The 19,845-nt window shown below is 39.0% G+C and overlaps 2 protein-coding genes across 8 annotated transcripts in view; one reads left to right on the top strand and one right to left on the bottom strand.

Moving 5' to 3' along the window:
- Positions 1–11,512: 11,512 nt before the first annotated feature.
- On the bottom strand, positions 11,513–12,655 carry LOC113587406 (carbohydrate sulfotransferase 12-like). The gene has a single exon (XM_027026053.2). It carries the CDS (start codon positions 12,653–12,655, stop codon positions 11,513–11,515), a length of 1,143 nt encoding a protein of 380 aa, XP_026881854.2.
- A 6,206-nt stretch (positions 12,656–18,861) lies between these two features.
- Positions 18,862–19,845, top strand: part of senp6a (SUMO specific peptidase 6a) — a 19,237-nt gene continuing 18,253 nt past the window's right edge. For 6 of the 7 annotated variants that reach the window (XM_027026062.2, XM_027026059.2, XM_027026057.2 and 3 more), the window contains exon 1: positions 18,862–18,957. In XM_027026062.2, the coding sequence (XP_026881863.1) occupies positions 18,927–18,957 (31 nt within the window). In that variant the 5' untranslated portion in view covers positions 18,862–18,926. The remainder of the gene's footprint in view (positions 18,958–19,845) is intronic. The other variant, XM_027026061.2, reaches the window with a different exon arrangement.

The following is a 19,845-nucleotide window of genomic DNA, read 5'->3' as shown; positions in this document are numbered from 1 at the left end:
CCATCTGTTATTGGTTTCACCTGTCTTTATTAGTTTTCCTTATTAGTTTCTGTATTTAAGCCCTATTTATTGTTTCCTATGTTGTTGGTTATTTTGGTTCCTTTTATGCTTTGCTATGTGTATTCTATGTATTCTATGTGTATTCATCAATTTGGCTTGTGATTTCATCTTTTAGTTTCACATCTCCTATGTCTTATGTCCTCTAGCTTTTGTTTTGTTACTTTAAGATTCTGGATTTGCCACTTTGTTCCCAGTTTCTAGTGTTTGTTTCAGTAGTTCTCCATGTTGTTCTGTTTCCATTAATAAATTAATGTGGGCAGTGGTAGCTCAGTGGTTAAGGTACTTGACTTGTGATTGGAAGGTTGCTGGTTTGAGCTCCGCCACTGCCAAGTTGCTGCTATTGGACCCCTGAGCAAGACCCGTAACCCTCAAGTTCTGTTCAGTCATAATTGTAAGTTGCTTTGGATAAAAGCATCAGCTAAATGCCATAAATGTAAATTTCCTTCTAACACTTGTGTTCTGCATTTCACATCTTGATTCTGTGACATAATAAATGACCAGCCTAAGGATGCAGCAGGAGGACCTCATTGGGCTTCTTGAGGAAGCCCCTGCCTGTGTGCTTGTGGATGCTCAAACTGTGTCAGGTGCGCTCGTCAATGCTCAGGCCACAACATGTGTGCTTGTGGATGCTCGCGGACACTCAGGCTATGTCAGGCACACTTATGAATGCTCAGGCCATGTCCCATGTGCATTTGGACCTGCTGGATCCATTGCTAGCAGCAGCTGCACCTCTGGACCTGCCACTGATCGTCGCTGTGCTTCCAGACTTGTCTCCAGCAGCAGCAGCACCTCCAGACCCACTGTCTGCAGCAGCTGCGCCTCTGGGCCAGCCACCAGTAGTTGCTGCACTTCCAGACCCTCTGCCAGTTCTTGTTTCCGGTGTGGAAAACATCACCATACCAGTTCCGGTTCGCATGCCACAGGCCAAGACCATCCCCGTGCCTTGTGCAAAGTCTGCGCCAGTGGCTGCGACTTGCAGCTCTCTAGTGCCTCCAGTGACCGTGCCTCACAGCTAGTACTACTAGTGACTGCATCCCGCAGCACCCCTTTAGCTCCTATGATTCCTGTGGCCATGCCTCACAGCTGGCCATTGAATTTAGAGGCCTCTCTGTCAGCCTCCCAGACCCCAGTGACTCCTGAGGTCTCTCTGTCGGCCTCTCAGACCCCTATGACTCCTATGTCTACACCTTGTACATACACTGTAAGTCCTCTGCTCCCTGAGGCAGCTGTACCAGCCCCTACTACAGCCGCAGTGTTCTTCCCGTCACCAATTTCTGGCACTGTGTTCATGTCTGTTGTTTCTGTCCCTGTTCCTGTTTTTGTGCCTGTTTCTGTTCCTATCTGTATCTGTTTCTGTCCCAGTACCCCTAAATGTGTCTATTCCTGTACCTGTATCTGTCTTTGTTCCAGTTCGTATGTTGTTAGTTCAGTCCCTAATCCATTTTGTTCTGCAGCGTCCTGTTCAGTCCTCCATGGTCCAGCTTCCTGTCCAGTCCCACATGTTCCAGCATCCTGTCCTGTCATCTGCTTTGTCTCCCAGTTCCCTATTTAGGTCCCCTGAGTCTGTTGCTTGTCTCGTAGGATCTCCAGTCCTGGTTCCTGGAGTTACAAGAAGGTACAGTACAAGATGTTTTTCACTTTACTGCTTATTGCCAAGAGGTCAAAAGCACTGTGAATGATCCTGGTTCTGAGCCTGATTCCCTTCAGCCTATTGGCGGATCTATCAGTGCTGAAGAGGTGTCTGCAGTCCTGAATGTTTAATGCAGTGATGGTGTTTCCCAGCTGTCCTATCTGAGTCGAACGTCACTGCAGTTTCCACAGGGGGATCCATCTATTGTCAACCCGAACAGTTGACTGTTGGTTCTGCAGGAACAAGATGCTACAGTTAGCAGAGCTTTATACTATGTGCAGCAACATAAATCAACTTGATGTGAGAGAGAGTCAGAACCTGCTTATGTACAGAGGCTCTTCAAGCATTGGAAAAAAAAAATTTAAGATCAGGAATTAAATATTGTACAGAATAAAGAGAGATCATCTCTTAGACATGAAAGTCTTTTAGTTTGTCATACCAAGGTCCCTGAAAAAACAAGTTCTTCATGGTGTATATGCAGTTTGTCATCAGGGATGTACGAGAACCCTTTCTTTGGCCTGCGAGAGATTCTTTGGACCGGCATGAGTAGAGACCTCATGAATTATGTGAAGCACTGTCAAAGACGCATTTTAGAGAAGACCCCTGAGCCGAACGATTGTGCCCCTCTGGAGAACATCCACGCCTCTGAGCCTATGGAGCTGGTGTGCATTGACTATTGGTCTGTGGAGTTGAGTAATAAAAAGAACATTGATGTCCTTGTTGTCACTGACCATTTTTCCAAGATGGTGCATGCCTTTCCTTTTAGAAACCAATCAGGCAAGTAAGTTGCACAGTGCTTATGGAAATACTTTTTCTGTATTTATGGATTCCCCAAAAGAATCCATTCAAACCAAGGGGCTATTTCAAAAGCAGGCTCATCAATGATCTGATAGACATGGCAGGTGTGCATAAATCCCACACAACTACATATCACCCCATGGGCAATGGGATTGCTGAATGTTTCAACAGAACTCTAGAGAGTATGATTAGGGCTCTATTTCCAAAGTCAAAGTCTCAATGGCTTAAGATTCTACAGATGCTGACTTTCACTTACAATTGAACAGTGCATGAGACCACAGGCTAAGCACCTCTCTACTTGATGTTTGGGCGAGTCCCATGTATGCCTGTCGATGTTATGTTCCATCATGTCCTTGAGAATTACCAGTCACTTAAGAAGGATCTGATTGAGACTTCCCAAATTGCTCAGAAGCATATCCTTGGAAAGCAGGCTCATCATGCTGGGCTTTATAACCGCAAGGTCAAATGTTTGCCACTGGCTGTGACAACAGAGTATTATTGGCCAACTGGTGAAAAAGGGAAGAGGAAAATTTGCTGACAAGTGGGATTCTACTACATATGATTTTGTATCAATAAGGTCCAATATCAATGTGTATTGCATCAGCGATATCTGTACAGGTAGAGATATAGTTGTGCATAGGAATGAATCTCCCTGTTGATTTCTTGACATCAGATGAACAGTATGGAAACCAGGTGTTGTCTGAGGTGTCTCAGACTGGTGATGCAACATGTGGGAGTACTTCAGAATCTGACATACTGCACGATAAGGAAGACTCTTATTCCCGTACTATGGCCTAGCTCATACAGTCAACTGAGGGACAAGGACACTGTTAATGTTGGTAATGTCACGAGAAGTGACTTGCACTCAGAGCTGAATAACAGTTCTGTTGACTCTGTAACTGGAACCGGCATACATGTTGACATCAACACAGATCAAGTTCCAGGATGTAGTGCCACACACATTCCTGTTACACATTCCCTTGCTTGTGATGACACTCCACCTATTGTCAGAGTTAGGCCAGAGAAAGTATTTTGTACTGAGCACAAGAACTCACATGCTGTTTCAGTCATTATTAGGTTTTGGAGGAGTATTTCTGATATTGACATACATGTATATCACTCTGGGTCAACTTTTTGAAAGATTTTTGTTTGTTTGTTTTGATTTATTTTTCACTTGGTTCCATATTTTAGCAGAATTTCAGGGGGTGTATGTAATGGGGGTAAAAACAGTTATGTAGTGAAATTCCTGTTAAATGAGTTTGGCACCACCTATCTTGCACCATCTTTTGCAGCTCTATCAAAATTAGAGTATTCTGGGATACTCATGGCAGTACAGGTTATGCACTGTTGCAATTGAGTATTGCTCCCTTTGCTGAATTCAGTAAACATTGACAAAATGACTTAATGAGAAACTGAAGTGACAATAACTTTTATATTGAATGTCAGATTTATAAATACCCACACACACAAAATTACAGTTATATATGGACACACTCAGTCATTTTATAACCAAAGTTTTTCAATGCTAGTTTTCACTAATATTAGCCTATTTCATGTTGGCAGAGACTGCATGCTGACGAGACTACAAGTTCAGATATATTTTGTAGTTGCCATACTCATTACAGCTCATTGTTTATTTTTCTTTCAAACCTGAATAACATGAAACATCAGTATAAGTTGAGTTTGTATTTGCAGGCACAAATTACCAAGCAAGGCCACTAAGAGTTGGCTAATTTGCTGATGCAATACCATGCAGTCATACCAGACTGATTTTTATGTACTGCCGACAGGAGCTGTAATTTTTTATTTTTGTATTCTTTTGTACTGTTGAATTATTATTAATGGTGCAATGTTCTTTTTTAAATGGATGATTGTGTGACATACTCTCCAGCTGTGTCTACAAAGTAAATATTGATTAACCTGAGGCAGAACAGATTATGCACTGTTGCAAACATTGCATTCTGATGAGATTACAAGATATATTATTTGGTTTCCGTACTCATTACAGATTATGCACTATGGCGTATGCCAAGAATAAACCATGCATCATCCTCTATTAAGTGTCGTTCCTGACTCAAGATTGTGAGTGTAACATTTATATTGTTTCACTGTAAATATACTGATTGTTGATGCTGTTTGTGATTTAGAGTAGTTGTGTTGATAAATTAATTGTCTTGATATCATTCAGATTGTGGTTGTTGCCAGCGTCATCAAAGAAATAATTGTTATTTATATCCTTCAGGGATCAAATCATGAAAGTTACTCTCTTTAGTTAAAATTTAAAGACTGTGATTCTGATTTGATTTGACTATATGAGACTGATTTAATGAGAATGATTAATAATTGATGCATAGTACTCTTTTGTATTGTAAAGGATTAGTAGGAGAAACCCCTACACCCCGGTCTCTTCCTCTCCATGCCTCATCCTGCATGCACGTTAAGGTGGGGGTTCCCTCACGTTTGCCCCTCCCTGGTGTTGCGGTTCCCACAGCGACGCTACCTGTATGATTTTCTTGATTATGATTCCATGTTTGATTCCATTCCATTGTTTAGATCTCCAACTATTATTGGTTTCACTAGTGTCTTGTTGTCGCCTTATTAGTTTGTGTATTTAAGCCCTGTGTGCCCTGTGTGTTGTTTTCTATGTTGTCGGTTATTTTGGTTACTTTCATGCTTCACTGTGTTTCTTGATTTGTCGCTTTGGCTTAGTTTTACTTCTCTTATGTCTTATGTCCTCTAGCCTTTGTTTTGTAACAATTAGATTTTGGGTTTTGGTTAGTGATTACCACCTTATCTGTCTGTATCTGAAAGTCCCACATGAACTTAGCAATGTCATTCTCCATCACCTTTGGGAGTGTATCAGATTTTGACCTTGGAATGTCCAACCCATACTTGGCACAGATGCTTCAGTATACTATGCGAGTCACTTTCTTATGGCATTCTATGTACGGCCTGTCTGTTAGCATCTTACATCCCGCAGTTATATGCTGGGTTTTCTCAAGGACGTCTTTGAACTAATCTTTGATTAGTGCCAAAGCGGTGTCTTTCATTTCAGCCTTTTCCAGTCTTTGTTAGGATTTTGCCATATCAGCCACTTCCACTATTTGCCTTTCCACTACTACATGCCTTTCTATTAATTTTAGTTTCAAGCTTTGATGGGTCTGTTCTCATTCTATTAACCTGTCACCAAAAGTACACTTTGAATGGCTAAAGGGAGAACATCCTTAAAAGATGGCTCAAGATTGTAAAGTTCTCAGAGAAAGAAAGAAAACACTTCAGACTAGCTCTGGGTGATCTGGTCAAAAGTGTTATCACAATACATTTTTCTGTATTGATTTATCTCAATAATTATCACAATATAAAATTTTGCAACACTATCACAGATTTTAAAGAATATCCTAAAAAAAAGCAGCCTGAATACATCAAATGCTTTACCATTTACATATTTATTATTTATTATTATAACATAATATACATGCACAGAGTATGCAAATTATTCAAATCCACAATGAAAAATGTGCACATTTACATTTTGATTACCCTGGCCAGATAATAAAAAAACTGACAATTTTCTTACCATAAAAATCTGTTCTCTGTGTCATGAGTCATGAAAACATTATTAAGGCATAAATGTCTCAAGCATTTAAGGAAGAAAAAGTAACAAGATAAATTATTAATAAGATAAAAAATTAAACACTCAATACAAAGTTCTGAACAGTTAACATGTTGCATTTAACCCATCAGAAGGCTTGTAACAGTGGGAAAACTAGCATGCTTATAAATATCGTATTTTATTTTCTACTAGGTGTAAGTCAGTGAAAAAACAAAGATCTATATATTGTAGATTCTTGTACTCTACACTCAGCTCTTATGCTACAAGTTTTTTGCCAGGAAGTCTAATCTGTCCACAGCCTTGGACTTTGTACACACTCTTGTATGCCACAGTGTTGCCTCCTGTGCTAAAAACACATTCTGATGGAGAACCTATAGCAGGTATACAGAGGTAACACTTAGCTAAGAGGCTCTCTTTTGGAAATGTTGTTGAGTGAATCTTCCACCATGCCAAATGATTTGTCTCACTGTCTGCATCAGGAGCTAACAAGTAATTATTCAGTTCAGCTTCAGTTCAACTTCAGCAACTTCCTGTTCTGTGAGGTCAGTTGCTGTGACTGAATGTGGATTCTTGAAAGAGCCTCCCACTGCTTTTTAGCTGGTGTGTGATCCTGGAATGGATTTCAAATTGCTATCAGCTTCCAAGTTGCTCCATCTTTCTTGTACGACAGCTCTTGCTTTTATGGCATCAACTTTGGCATCTTTAAGGTAGCATATCTTGAACCAAGGATCAAGCAATGATGCTATACCCAGGAGGTCAGCACAGCTACAACACCCAGGAATAAATGAAATATGCTTATAACATCTTATTTCATCATGAACTTCCAATCATTTACAAGTCTATCCATAATTATGTGGTTTGTAAATTTTAGAAAAAATGGAAGTTACTAATAGCTTGCTAAAAGTGCTACAGGTGTGTGGTGAGTATAACATTTGCATAGTAGCAAATATGAACTGGAGTTCAGCTTGCAAAGTTGCCCATTGTGTTGGTTGGCTCACTGGTTTTTCTAAACATTATGGGTAATATTTTTACTGTAGCTGTTTGTGCTAGATGGTAAGCCTGTTTGTAGATGTTGGTTTCATAAACCTCTGAGCGCTTGGGGTAATGCTGAACTGTGCAATTATTTCATCATTGTAAACCTCTGAGGCCAACTCAAAGGCCAGTAGTTGCTAATGAGATGGAGATGTGAGTGTATGCACACTGTTGTATAAAATATATGTCTGTGTGCTTGTGTGTGTTTGTGCGTGCAAGATTCTGTTTTGATCCAGGCTTTGTGTGCACATGGAACGCAAGTGAAAACTGTCCTGTCACAAAGTGAACAGTGCAAAACAATGGTTGTGGGAGACCAAAGCATAAACCACACTGGGCTAAAATAACACAACAAATTACAAATTAAGTGCATCATCCTCAACACAGAGACAGCATAGGCCAGTGTCACAACACAGAATGAAAATATTGGTCATTGTTAAACTGTTAATAATTAATCAAAAGTTTCACTTTTAAGGAGGTGCTTATTTACTGATGTAATTGTAAAAAACTTTCATACATGTGCATGCTACACAGGATTCTCCCATCCCTTTAGATCCATTTTTATACAGGAGTTGTCATATTGCTCAGTGAAAGATGATCCTGTCCTAAAATACTGTCTCTTCTGTCCCATGCTGTGTCTCTCACCTTGATCTGCATTAGGCTGAAGCTTTTTCTGTGACTGAAGAAAAAGGTTTTTAGTGAGGTCTGTTTACAATACACTTCCATATTGTACAGTCACCAACCATTTTTTAGATACATAGACCATTATTTATCATAGGGGAAATTATGGAAATGCCTACACTCTGGAAGTGTGTAAATGGAGGAATCTAGCCCATCAGGTGTCATGTATAGTTGGTGTTATCCGTCCTTCTACAGTGCTCAGTTACTGACCACAGGACTGCCTTTGGCTGGTATTTTCTGTTGGTGGATAACTAACAGCTCCGTAACATGGGCAAATGTAAAACCCCTACATCATTGCTGTGCATGATAAAACCAGAACCAGCTCGGCACCCACAGCCCTGCATTAGGTTGAAAATGATCTACCCCCCTGACAGCAGTGGTCCCTTGGTCAGAAATGACAAATATTGATAAATATATTTAAGTTGCTCTGGATAAGAGTACCTACCAAATGAGAAAATCTAAATTAGTAAAATTAAATGAAAACAGGCTACTTATGAATGAGGTAATGTGTGGCTGTCATGCAGGCCTTTGGAGTACCACACACTACAGTTCCCAGAATTCTCTGGGAAGATCATCAGGGGAGACAGAGTTTGTTGACAGAGTCCACTGGTGATTTCCATAATACTAAGGGAAGCAATAAGCTGAAACCCAAATATATAGGCCCTTTCAGTGCTAAAGAAAACTCAGTGATGTGACATATCAGCTGGATCTTCCCCCTAGATTCCGGGTTTTGCATTCCTTCCATGCTTACGCCTGTGAGTTCAGGTTCCCTGCTGTAGTTCATGCCAAGAGGCCCAAGGGAGTCTGGGCAGTCCTTCCAGGAGGTGTGGGTGTCTTCATGCCTTGGCTGGCCCACCTTGTTTTGGTGGGGGGGCTACTCTCATGCAGCCCTCCAGAACCACCACACACTACAATTCCCAGAATCCCCCTGGGAGATCATCAGCCCCGAAGTATTAATTCAACACGCCTATGCTTCATTATGTTGTCTTTTTATATGCTTCTCTCACACTTCCTTATGGCAAAGTATTGCCTCTAATTACTGAGTAAATAGAAGTAATATTTGTACATTCACCAAAGTTTTAGTGACACCCATTATAAAGAATGTGTTCTACTTAGTTTAGTGGATGAACGTTTACCTTTCTCTCTCTCTGTGCGTACAGGTCCTCTTATTAGATTTTTGCCAGTTTCTTCTAAACTGGAATAACTCAAAAAGCATTCATTAAAAATGTCATGAAAAGTGAGTCCACTCTTATGTTTCTTTGTATATTCATCACAGCAGTTACACTCTCTCTTATCCATGTCCTATGTAAAAATTTAGAATATTCTAGTATAATGTTAGAGGTGTTAATATAGCCTACAGAAAGTTATCTCTCACTTCATTATACCATGTTATCAGGCTACAATAGGTGAACCACAAACCATCTAAATATGACATTGTACAGTAAACTGGAGCCTGTATATCAACAGGATACTTTATTGTTATATTCATAACCACATCCCTAGTTTTAAACAGGAATTGTCAAGGTCTCTAGCCTAAAAAGTAAAATAGTTTAGTTGTATGCATATAAGTGAGATGATGCTACTGCATGCTTGCCTGATAGATTCATTATTCTAGTTACCTTCTGCCTCCTGTACCTTATTTTATATATATAACAGACATAATATCTACCAGGACTACAGCAATGTAATGCTCAAGGTAAGAGGCAGGACGCATACGCTGTAAGGAGTGATGTTTATTATGGGAAAATCCAGAATCTTACTCATTGTAACGGTCCATATCAAAAACCAAGAGGATCCAAAAGATACAAGCAGGCAGACACAAAGAAACGGCACCAAAAACCCATGCAAGAAAACCACAGCCTACATGTAACAATAACCCATGATAAGACCACCAGAACACACGGTTTAAATACACAAGTTAACAGCTAAATGCTGTTAAAAATGTAAAAACGAGTAACAAGTGAAACTAATAAAACGTCAAAAACCAAAACAAGAACAGGAACGGAGAAAATGAACCACGACGTGAGTCAGGGAAACCATAGAAACACACTAGGGAGAGGCCATCCATGACAATCTTATAACCACTACTGCAAATCCAGATATTCATAATGCAGATCGTTGTGGAGATATATTACAACGAACAGTAAATGGCAGCCTGCATGTCAACAGTACGCAGTCTATTTGTAATGGTAAACAATTACAAAAATAGATGATATAAACTCGGTCTGGAATGAGGAACTAAAATTAATTTTAATCAATTCTGTTTTGTAATGTGGGACAATAGACAGGTGGAGACATACAGATTAAGAGTCTTATAAACAGTCCAGAGTCATCGTGCCAACGCAAACAGAAACAGGGAACTAAACAGACAGGACAATGGGGACTTAAACAGAGCAAACAATAAAACAGGCAAAGACAACGATGGTAAGGAAACCACCACATCTTAGGAATAACCCTAACGGGCTGTAGGAAACACTGACCAGCAAATTAAAACAGAAAACATAGGGTATAACACAGGGTATAAACACAAAGCACGTCAGAGGGTAAATATAGACAGATGGCAAACGTGACAAGTTTAAATATGATAGTGTAAGTGTTAATGTGTAGCAGAGAAATTAATTTAACATTTTCTGTTTAGATAACATTTTATTCAGGTTTATTAGAGGGCTAGTTTAAAAGTAAATGGATCTGAATATTAAATTATACCTGAACACAGATCAACACCATCTTATAATTCCTATGAATTAATCAGTAGGTATAATACAGTATACAAGTCATGTTCTACCACAAATTATTCTCCAAAAGGAAAATCACATATTGGCATTTCAAGTATTTATAATTACAAGCAAAACAAGAACATAGACTTTCCCAATCTTATCATAAGCACTAATCCTAATATAGATGTTTCTACCAGATAGGCTAAAAGTTTCACTTCTTGAGCAATGACTTTAACCATATGTAAGACTTTCAGAGTATTGGCATCCAAAAAGTTTGAAGTCTGCCTCATATATTTTGTAGAGTTTTTTTTCTCCACTTACCGGTGATGCAGGAAAACCAGGCAATGAAACAGATATGATGATCAGGACTTAAACATGGTAAAACAACAAAACAGGCAAAGAAGATAGAGGATAGGACACATAACACCCTTATGCTAGGAATAACAATAATGGGCTGTAGGAAACAATGTCCAGCAAATTAAAACAGAAAACACAGGGTATACAAACCAAAACAAAGCACATTAGAGGGTAACCATGGAAACAGGACACTAAGGCAGCCCCACTGTGACAAGTTTAAATATGATAGTATAAGTATTAATTTGTAGCAGAGCTATGAATTTAAGAACATCTTCTGTTTAGATAACATTTTATTCAGGATTATTGGAGGATAGTTTAAAAGTAAAATGGCCAAAATTAAATTATACCTCAACACAGATCTCACAGTCTTATAATTCTTATAAATTAATCAGTACTACAATATACAAGTCTTGTGTTACCACAAATTCCTCTCCAAAAGTATGATCAAGTATTTGCACTTCAGGCATTTACAATTACAACCAATTCAAGAACATACACTTTCTCAGTCTTATCATAATTACTAATCCTAATTTAGATGTTTCTAGCAGATAGGCTAAAATTTACACTTCTTGTGAATCACATAAATTGGGCAGTGGCTTTAACCATATGTAATATTTTATTGGTAGTTTATTGGAGTATTGGTATTTCATTGGAGTATTGATATCCAAAAATTTTGAAGTCTGCCTCATACAGTTTGTAGAGTTTATTTCTCGACTTACTGGTGATGCTGGAAAACCAGGATTTTATCCAACTTTCATTTGTTTTCTTGCTACTTGATGGGAACTGGATGATATTATCGACATGGAGCACTCGGAGCAGGTGAGTAGCATCTTCCTCTATGTTCTCCAGCTTTCCTATGAAGTCATAATCGATCTGGCACGGATGGCACAGTTGAGTCATGGGTTTCCAGTGCTCATCTAGGAGTTTGACTGGGAAGCTCAGTATGTACTCAGTGAAGTTGGAGAAAGAAGGAATAATTTTGGCAGCATGTGCTTGATGTACAGATTCTGGTGGTTTACTGCAATTGCCAAATTTCCTCAATATGGGGATTCCATGGAGCTTGTAATATACCTGATTTTCTGCTTCAAGCTTATCTCTATAGGCTGAAATCAATCTAACAAATGGATCTCTGACAAAAATGAACTTTTTATAGTGTTTAAGTTTGTCTTTAATCACGTCTCTGGGGTACTTGTTCAGGTGCTGAATAATGCCACTGTGAACATACTGGTTAGGAATTTGAGAAGGGTTTCTAAAAGGAACACCATTCACCTTAAGGCTTTCACTCAAAACAATCATGATACGCTTCCACTGGGAGCAGGCAACTTTTGGAACATAGCAGTAGATTATCCCATGCCGGTCATCTACGAGTAGGTGTTCCAGTTCTTCATTAGAGAGTTCATCAAATGCCTGCCATTGCTCACTGAAATTCAAGGTTCTGTTATGGTTACATAAGTCACGAATCAACTTCTTTCTGGCATACTGTCCGTATTTCAGTTTCAGGGGAATTGGGCTGGTGTGGATCTTCCACTCACATGTCCTGCTCTCAAGATCTGTGTCCTCTTCATATGTGTCCCAGGTAGAGCCTTTAAATCCATTCAGGAGAAGGTTGTAGAAGTAACGCAAGCTTGTCCAGACGAAACTGCTGTTGGCGCTGTCCAACTGTGGTCCATATTGTCCCTTTATTGGTTTAAATGCCCATGGCTGAGACCACGAGCTGACAGATGTGTACACTTCAGTCCTGCCCTTCCAATTCCCTTTTATATAAAACATTAAAAGAATGACGCCAAGGAGTGAAACACAGCAAAAATATTCCTTTATATTCATCCTGGATGTGAGAGACATGGATAGGGTTAGGAAATGCGTTCGATGGGAGAAATCTGATTAATTTTACTGACACACCTAATGCTATCTATAGGCGGGGTCAGTAATTGCCTAGGCGTTCTGGAATAGACGAGATCTAACGAACGAGGAGCGGAGGCATGACGCAAACGCTAAGCAGAGCAACTGTCTTAAGTCACCCTGTTCCTCGGTGTTACTACTGAGTTTCTTAACGTATTGCATTTGGATTGTGCAATTTGGATTGTATGTGAACTCTGCTCAGAATGGTTATGGATCAGCACGCGCTTTGATATTGGGTTTCTACTCAGTGGGATGGATTTAACGGATACTTTGTGAATTTCTGATATTTTAAATATATAATAAATCGCCAAAATTCAACAATAATCTTTCTGATCAAAAACGAGTTGCATTCTTTTGCCTTTCCAACATTAGTCAGATAAGTCAGTCTTTGAATTCCAACTTGTCACCAAAACGGGAAGAAAGGAAAATAAAATCATGACATTCCTTTAAAATAAACTTATTATTTTTGTAAGGATACTCTCTAAATTGGACAACTGTATTTTGAACGCTGCCTTTTCAAAACGTACCGTGGACTATTTTTTTTTTAAAATAGTTTTATTCTGAGTCCGTGTGTATTGAAATTGAAGGGGTGAGGTCTAAAACGAGCTTTGTTCTGTGCCAGTATTTCAAACATATAACGCCTTCCTCCAGTCTTACCTTGACCATTGTTTGTTGTTTTGTTTACAAAGATTATATGTGTCACCAGTCGCAAGGTGAACGGCAAATTGTACAATGCAAAAGATGACACACTGATGAAATGTCAGGCACACCACTATGAAACCATATTACAAAAGCAGAGATGCCTAAATTCACAGAGCAAAACGTTCTCATTTAATGCAGTGTAAAATGCCTTACAGGCTTTTTGTTCATTGTAAGTGCCATAGACATTTTCAGGCTTTCATTTGAACATTGGCTAAAAAGACAAAAAGACAAAACAGGTTCAAGAGACTATTATTCTCCCACCAGGGCAGCCAGTGCACATGCCCCTGCAAAAACAGGTTCAGCAAGCACACAGAATAACCAAGTATTATATTACAGTGTGCACTGACATGAAACGCTCTCTCTACAGCATACACAATATTGTCGTCAATACTGGGCATTATAATTCGAACTATTCGAGAACTCTGCTAAAGGATGTAGTTTCTCTAACGATGAAACCCAAGCGCGCCATACAGCAGAATGCAGAGTACGTGACTGCAGCGGCAGATGCACGCTCACAGTATTACGTAATCTTTCCTCTACCACTATGCTCCGGGTTACACATTTCTCTCATGAAAGCATGCTCATGTCCGCCTTCATAGTTCGGCAGCAGCGTAACTGGAAACAGCGAACACAACACATATGTAGCAACAGCACTAATTTTGAAATAAAAAAAAATAAAAAAACTTATCCAAGTTTATTATAATTTATTCCATTATTAACGTTGAATAATGTTACATTTCATTTTTTAAAAGGAACACATATATTTTTTAAACAATCACGTTAAGTAGCTGCTTATTGACGGTTGTTTTTGCTACTCTGTCCTGTTGGCAGGAAATAGTGTCAAATGTTGTGTCGAAATAAGTGGGCCAGTGAGTATCATTAACGGTTTTAAGTGGGACCAGCTCCATTAAAAGGTTATTTAAAAAGTGGGCCACTGGCGTCCCCTTCTGGGGACATTTTTTACTACACCACTCTGTCAATGCTGGTCAAGGTACTTGACTTGTAAAGATGTTGCGAGTTTAAGCCCCACCACTGAGCCTCTGCATCTTTTTATTTGAGCATGTGATGAAGTTGCGCAATGTTGCGTATATAGAAAAAAAAGCCATCTTTAGAGGACAGTTAATATGCACTTCGAAGGTGAGTGATGAGTAAAGAATAGCACCAAGATATCAAACAATAGGGGAATGCTTAAACATAACACCATAATTCAAAATCTAGATCTGTGTAATTGTGAATTTGGCCAACTAGAAGGACTTCTGTCCTGTTGGGGTTTAGTTTGAGTGCATCTTAATGTAACTATTGTTTTATGCCATGGGTACAAGCACCTAGTGGGAGCAGCAGCATAGCTCTACAAGCATGACTCCTGATGTATACCTGAATATCATCAACATAGCAGATATGACTGTGGAATCAGATAATGTGATCTAGGCTAAGCATGTAAATGATGATGAGAAAAGGGCCAAGGACAGATCCTGGGGGAACACCTTGACTAAAAGGAACGGTAGGGGAATTGTGTTTCTGGAGAGAATTGAAATATTGCCTACCTCTGAGATAGGAGAAAATGAGAAAGCTATGCCAGTAATACCATTGGCAGAAAGACCGGGAAAGAAGGAATTTGTCAGATTGAATCAAAAACTCGGCTAAGTTCAAGAAAAATAAGAATGCTAAGAGAGGCAGAGACAGAACTAAGAGATCATTAATAATTTTAATGAATGCAATTTCAGTGTTGTGAAATGGGCAAAAACAGGATTGAAAAGGCTCATGAAGATTATTAGAGATTAGGTAGGCTTGCAATTGAAAAGCGATAACTTTAATAACAAAAGTCCATAACTTTAGCAATAAAAGCATCTGCCCCAGACCTGACTCCCATTCTGTCCGTGGCCTCGGCCCATGCGCCGGTTCCTATTCCTTCTCCCAACCAGTTACCATTTTTTGATCATGACCATTTTCCTTTGTTGATGGTTCAGCCTGTTTCTCTGCCTAAGTTTCGGCCTGCTTACGCCCAGGATATGGCAGCTGACCTGCTAGTCTCCCCATGACCTAATTGAAGTCTGCAGAGAGGTAAATCACCAGGAACTTAATGGGGCACCACTGCCTTAGATGATCTAAGTTTAGTCTGTTCATAACCAGGCTGGATTTAGTAGACTGTTTGAGGTTGATTCAGGCATGTAAATATTTCGATCGAGCCACTATGTCTCGTGTTGTTGTGATGTGCATGAGGATGTGGACAAGGATGAAAAGATCCCTTAGACTTTCCTAAAGTAAAAAAAATATGAAATTTTAAGTTTGGTTGTTAATGTCCAAATGATTTGAGTCATATTTTGGCAAATATAAATATACTACAAATTATTTTTTTCCCCAAAAAGTTCACTTCCCATAAGAGTGTTCCATTGACGAAGCAGATGTGACAGGGCTTGTATTGTTTGACGAGCCACATCTCATGTTTAAAACCAGTAAGTCCAGCACATATTTTAGAGTAAGAGATATTACCAACCCTCAAAGACTTCATTCACAGATTATTTACATGTAACCTTTAATTTATAAATGCCAGAGACTCTTTTGTTGTACATACATTTTTTTTGTGTCTGATTAAATGATGAAAGCATCAAGACATACATACCTGTTGTTACTTCTGGTGTCTTTCTCATTGTTTAGTTTTTTTCTGGGGTATTTAGATGTCAAGGATAAGTTTCCCTTCAAATTTCAGCATGGGAACAATCTAGACAGGTGCTCAAAAAAAGGATAATTTCAAGAGAGGCTTCCATTTCTTCATGGTCAAAGCTGCTCAGGTGGTATCAGCAACAAAGCCGGTGGACCTGCAGTTTTAGTTGAGGTGGGATATTTTGGTAGTTCTACTGTAACTGGAACACAGACAGTGTGCCAGAAAGAAGCTGATTTATGACTTTTGTAGCAAGAATGGCACTTCAAGTTTTTTTTTAAACTGATGTTTGATGACATTTCACATCATCAGTTGTCCAACGTTGTTGTGGATGACAGGTCATGGAATAATTTACTGCTTAATTCCAAAGGTTGCATGCACAGCATGGAAAAGCATTATGATTTTTCTGAGTGAAAGTCTCAAGGTAAATAGTGTTCCTTACAAAAACAGCTCTGATATTCCCACATAAATCATTCATGGTGTTATGTTCACCTTTATGTATACCTGTTTTCCCTGTGTTCCAGGTATTGGCTCTCACTCGCCAGTGTTCCCCCTGATGTGTACCAGGTGTTCCAGTGAGCAGAGGACCATATAAAAGGAAGAGGAAAGGAAGAAGGGCTCATCTTATGGCTCATTAGACAAGAGACTATTGTTGCTAATGCTTTGAGTTGTGGCTGCATTTTGATATTGTGATTGCTTGGATTTGTGTGTATGACTTTGGATTCTCCCCTTATGGTTCCCTTTGTCCCTTATTTGTTTGGTTACTGGTTAATATATGTCTCAAGTATATAATGTCCTCTATATTGTAATTACACACTGGTGGTAGGGAGTCGCTGCCATTTTGTTTGGGTGGGAATTTATTTCTGTTTATACCAGTATAGTCAGTGTAGTTTATTTTTGTTATCTTAGTCAGTCGTGTTTTTGTTTCTAGTGTGTTTTTGTTTGTTGTGTTGGCCTGGACCACTCCTGAAGCTATTGTACCAGATTTTGGTATATTTCTGTATCTGAACACAAAAACTTGTAACTACACTTGACCTTTGCCATCAGCCTGTTTGTCTGGTTTTGTTAGACTTATTTCTGTCTATCGGGACAAAGTTGAAAAAACAAATGAGTACTTTTATAAGATGCAAACGACCCCTACTATAGTTAAGTATGTGTCTCCTCCAACAGTGCAGAACAGGCTCATGCGGCCAGCATTCGTCCATCGTTCCCTGACTTCATCCAATACATTTCAGAGCTACAAGATGATAACGGTCTGTTCTATGAAGAGCACTGCAGACATGAATCTCACTTGAGCCATTCATGCCAGATTAAGTACGATTTCATTGAGAAGATGTAGGCTATGCATGAGGATGCACAGCAATTGTTGCATGTCTCTGAAGTTGACCGCATTGCCCATTTCTCAACAGGAAGCAGCAACAGAACAAAAGACAATTGGAAAAATGCCTGGTATATCAACATCCCCAATGATCTTGAGAGCAAGATATAAAATATATGACACAGAGTTTAAACAGTTTGGATACTCTCTCTATGAAAACCTTTATAAAAATACAGTTCCTTCTCAAAGCACTTTTCAAGTAAGGAGGAAAGATTTATTTGCACTGTACTGTCTTTGCACCTATAATTATGAAATAATTTTGAAATAAATCCTGACATATGAGAAGGGCAGACTTGGAGCATGGGCAAAATTAGTGCTAGTTGTCTCCAGATTAAATGTCTTGATTTAATTTAAGGGGCATTTAGCTTGGTTCCTAGGATATGGTATGTTGTAGTCTCCCTATAGTGGAACAGAGCAGCCTAGCTTTGATCCTGTGTCACCAGGTGACAAATATGGCCACCAGACCAAATAGCAGATCAAAAACAGGAACACATTCTACCATGGGTGGCAAAGAATAATTAAATTACACATAGTGTTTAAGTACGTAGGAAAGGAAAAGATATACTTTATGAGGTAAGACAGTATCCAATGTCAAAATTCTGTTAAGTGAGTGATTAATATTGTCTATGTAGCAGCCTGGAGAGGATGTACAGCAGTCATTAATTTTTTCCTATGCGCCTGATATGTAATGCTGACAGTCTCTGTTAGATTAAGGTTTTTTAAAAATCGGCTGAGCAATTTAATTGAAGGCCAGGTACTGGCTCCTCTGGCGCCACCTATTGAAACAAAACCTTATTACAGGTTATACAGGCTGGGACTACAAAAGTAGTCAACAGAGACCCCGTGGCTTGATTACAAGATAGGCTACTAGGCTAAATCAAATTATGCAAATGAACTTTAGCAACTAGTACCGTGTTTGCATAAGTTCCACTGTGTTTTAAATATAAGTCATACCAATTCAATGACATACTATAGGCTATAATAGCGCAGAAGTTATAGTTTTTCATGAGATATAACTGTTAGTAAAGTATTGACCTACAATTTAAATTCCATGTAAGAAATAAGAAGAAATGGCTATTTTTCAGAATTGTATAAATATATAAATACAAGTAGACTGCATATGTTTGAAGCAAATATTAAAGTTTCACAAGTGAAGATTCAATACACTTTAACCATTACAGGTATTACATGTTGCAAGTAGCCAGTTATCAAATATAATGATACAGTCAGCTTTCTTTCTTTCTTTTTTATAATAACCAACTACAACACTAAGATTTGTTTCTTGAAATACCCCTGTTGACGCTGCGTCCCTGCCTTATACAAGCGTCAAGTCGCCAGGTCTCCCTCAGCAATACTGGAGCGCTGAGACAAACATCCTCAATCGATGACAACATGGAATAAACATGGCACACAAGAAGAGCGCTTTTATTGAAGGTCAGTAGTTCTGGAGGTAGTTTTTATTCCATACATGTCTTGTATGCCAGAAATGCCCCATTAGTGTCCATCAGTAGAAATGTATACGCATTTTTAATGCAGTCCATTGCTGACCAAGATTGGGTTATTTGTCTAGTTAGCCATTTCGCTAACCGTGCTAGTGTCGAGAGTGTAGCTAACGCTAGCAAGTTAGCTAACGATTAATTGTTTGCGTTTAGCATTTGACTGAGGTTACAGAGGTACATATCTAAATATTGACAACTACAATTGGCGGTACTGTGAAATGTAGAGTAAATATGTATCTCACAGTGTTAAACTTATGTAAATCTTAATGCCACGGATTCTGTCTAGTGCAGTTAGCTTGCTAGATGGCTAACTAACTATCCTATGTAACTAGCGCCCTTTTTGGAATTCCTTAATTGTTCCTTATGTAAACGACATTCTTGACATTTATAAGTGAGACAAAATACATTTGTTTTAGATAATTTGTATCTGGTTGACATTATGTCATGTTAACCTTCAGAGGGCTTCTTAATTTTGGCTGGTTGCTGCACAAAACTGCCAACGAATGAGGTAGCTATCTGCTAACTAGCGAGACACCTATCTAAAGGTGGCTGTCTCACAGGCGCGCTAATACAGGCCTTCAATCCGGTATAGCTATCTGACGAGAAAAGTATCACTACAGTAAATCGGGTTTTCGGTCGAAATATAAGGAAAGTGAATGTATATGAAGCTTCGACACAATTATTGCATATCATGGCTTTAACGCTTTCAGTGTGGCATTGCATTTTGAAGGCTATTAAATATGCTCAGTTACTAGCTGGCCAGCTAGCCAGGTACAGCTTTGTCTGCATCCTTATTAGCCACTGAAATCTTCATTTAGGGTTA

Source organism: Electrophorus electricus, chromosome 8 (genome assembly GCF_013358815.1).
Source record: "Electrophorus electricus isolate fEleEle1 chromosome 8, fEleEle1.pri, whole genome shotgun sequence".
Lineage (NCBI taxonomy): Eukaryota > Metazoa > Chordata > Actinopteri > Gymnotiformes > Gymnotidae > Electrophorus > Electrophorus electricus.
The sequence above is the reverse complement of the archived record's forward strand: the minus strand, read 5'-3'. Positions and strand labels throughout refer to the sequence as shown.

Excerpts from the sequence above, each read along its gene's own strand:
- LOC113587406 (XM_027026053.2), bottom strand. The coding sequence starts at position 12,655 with ATGTTTTATATAAAAGGGAATTGGAAGGGCAGGACTGAAGTGTACACA.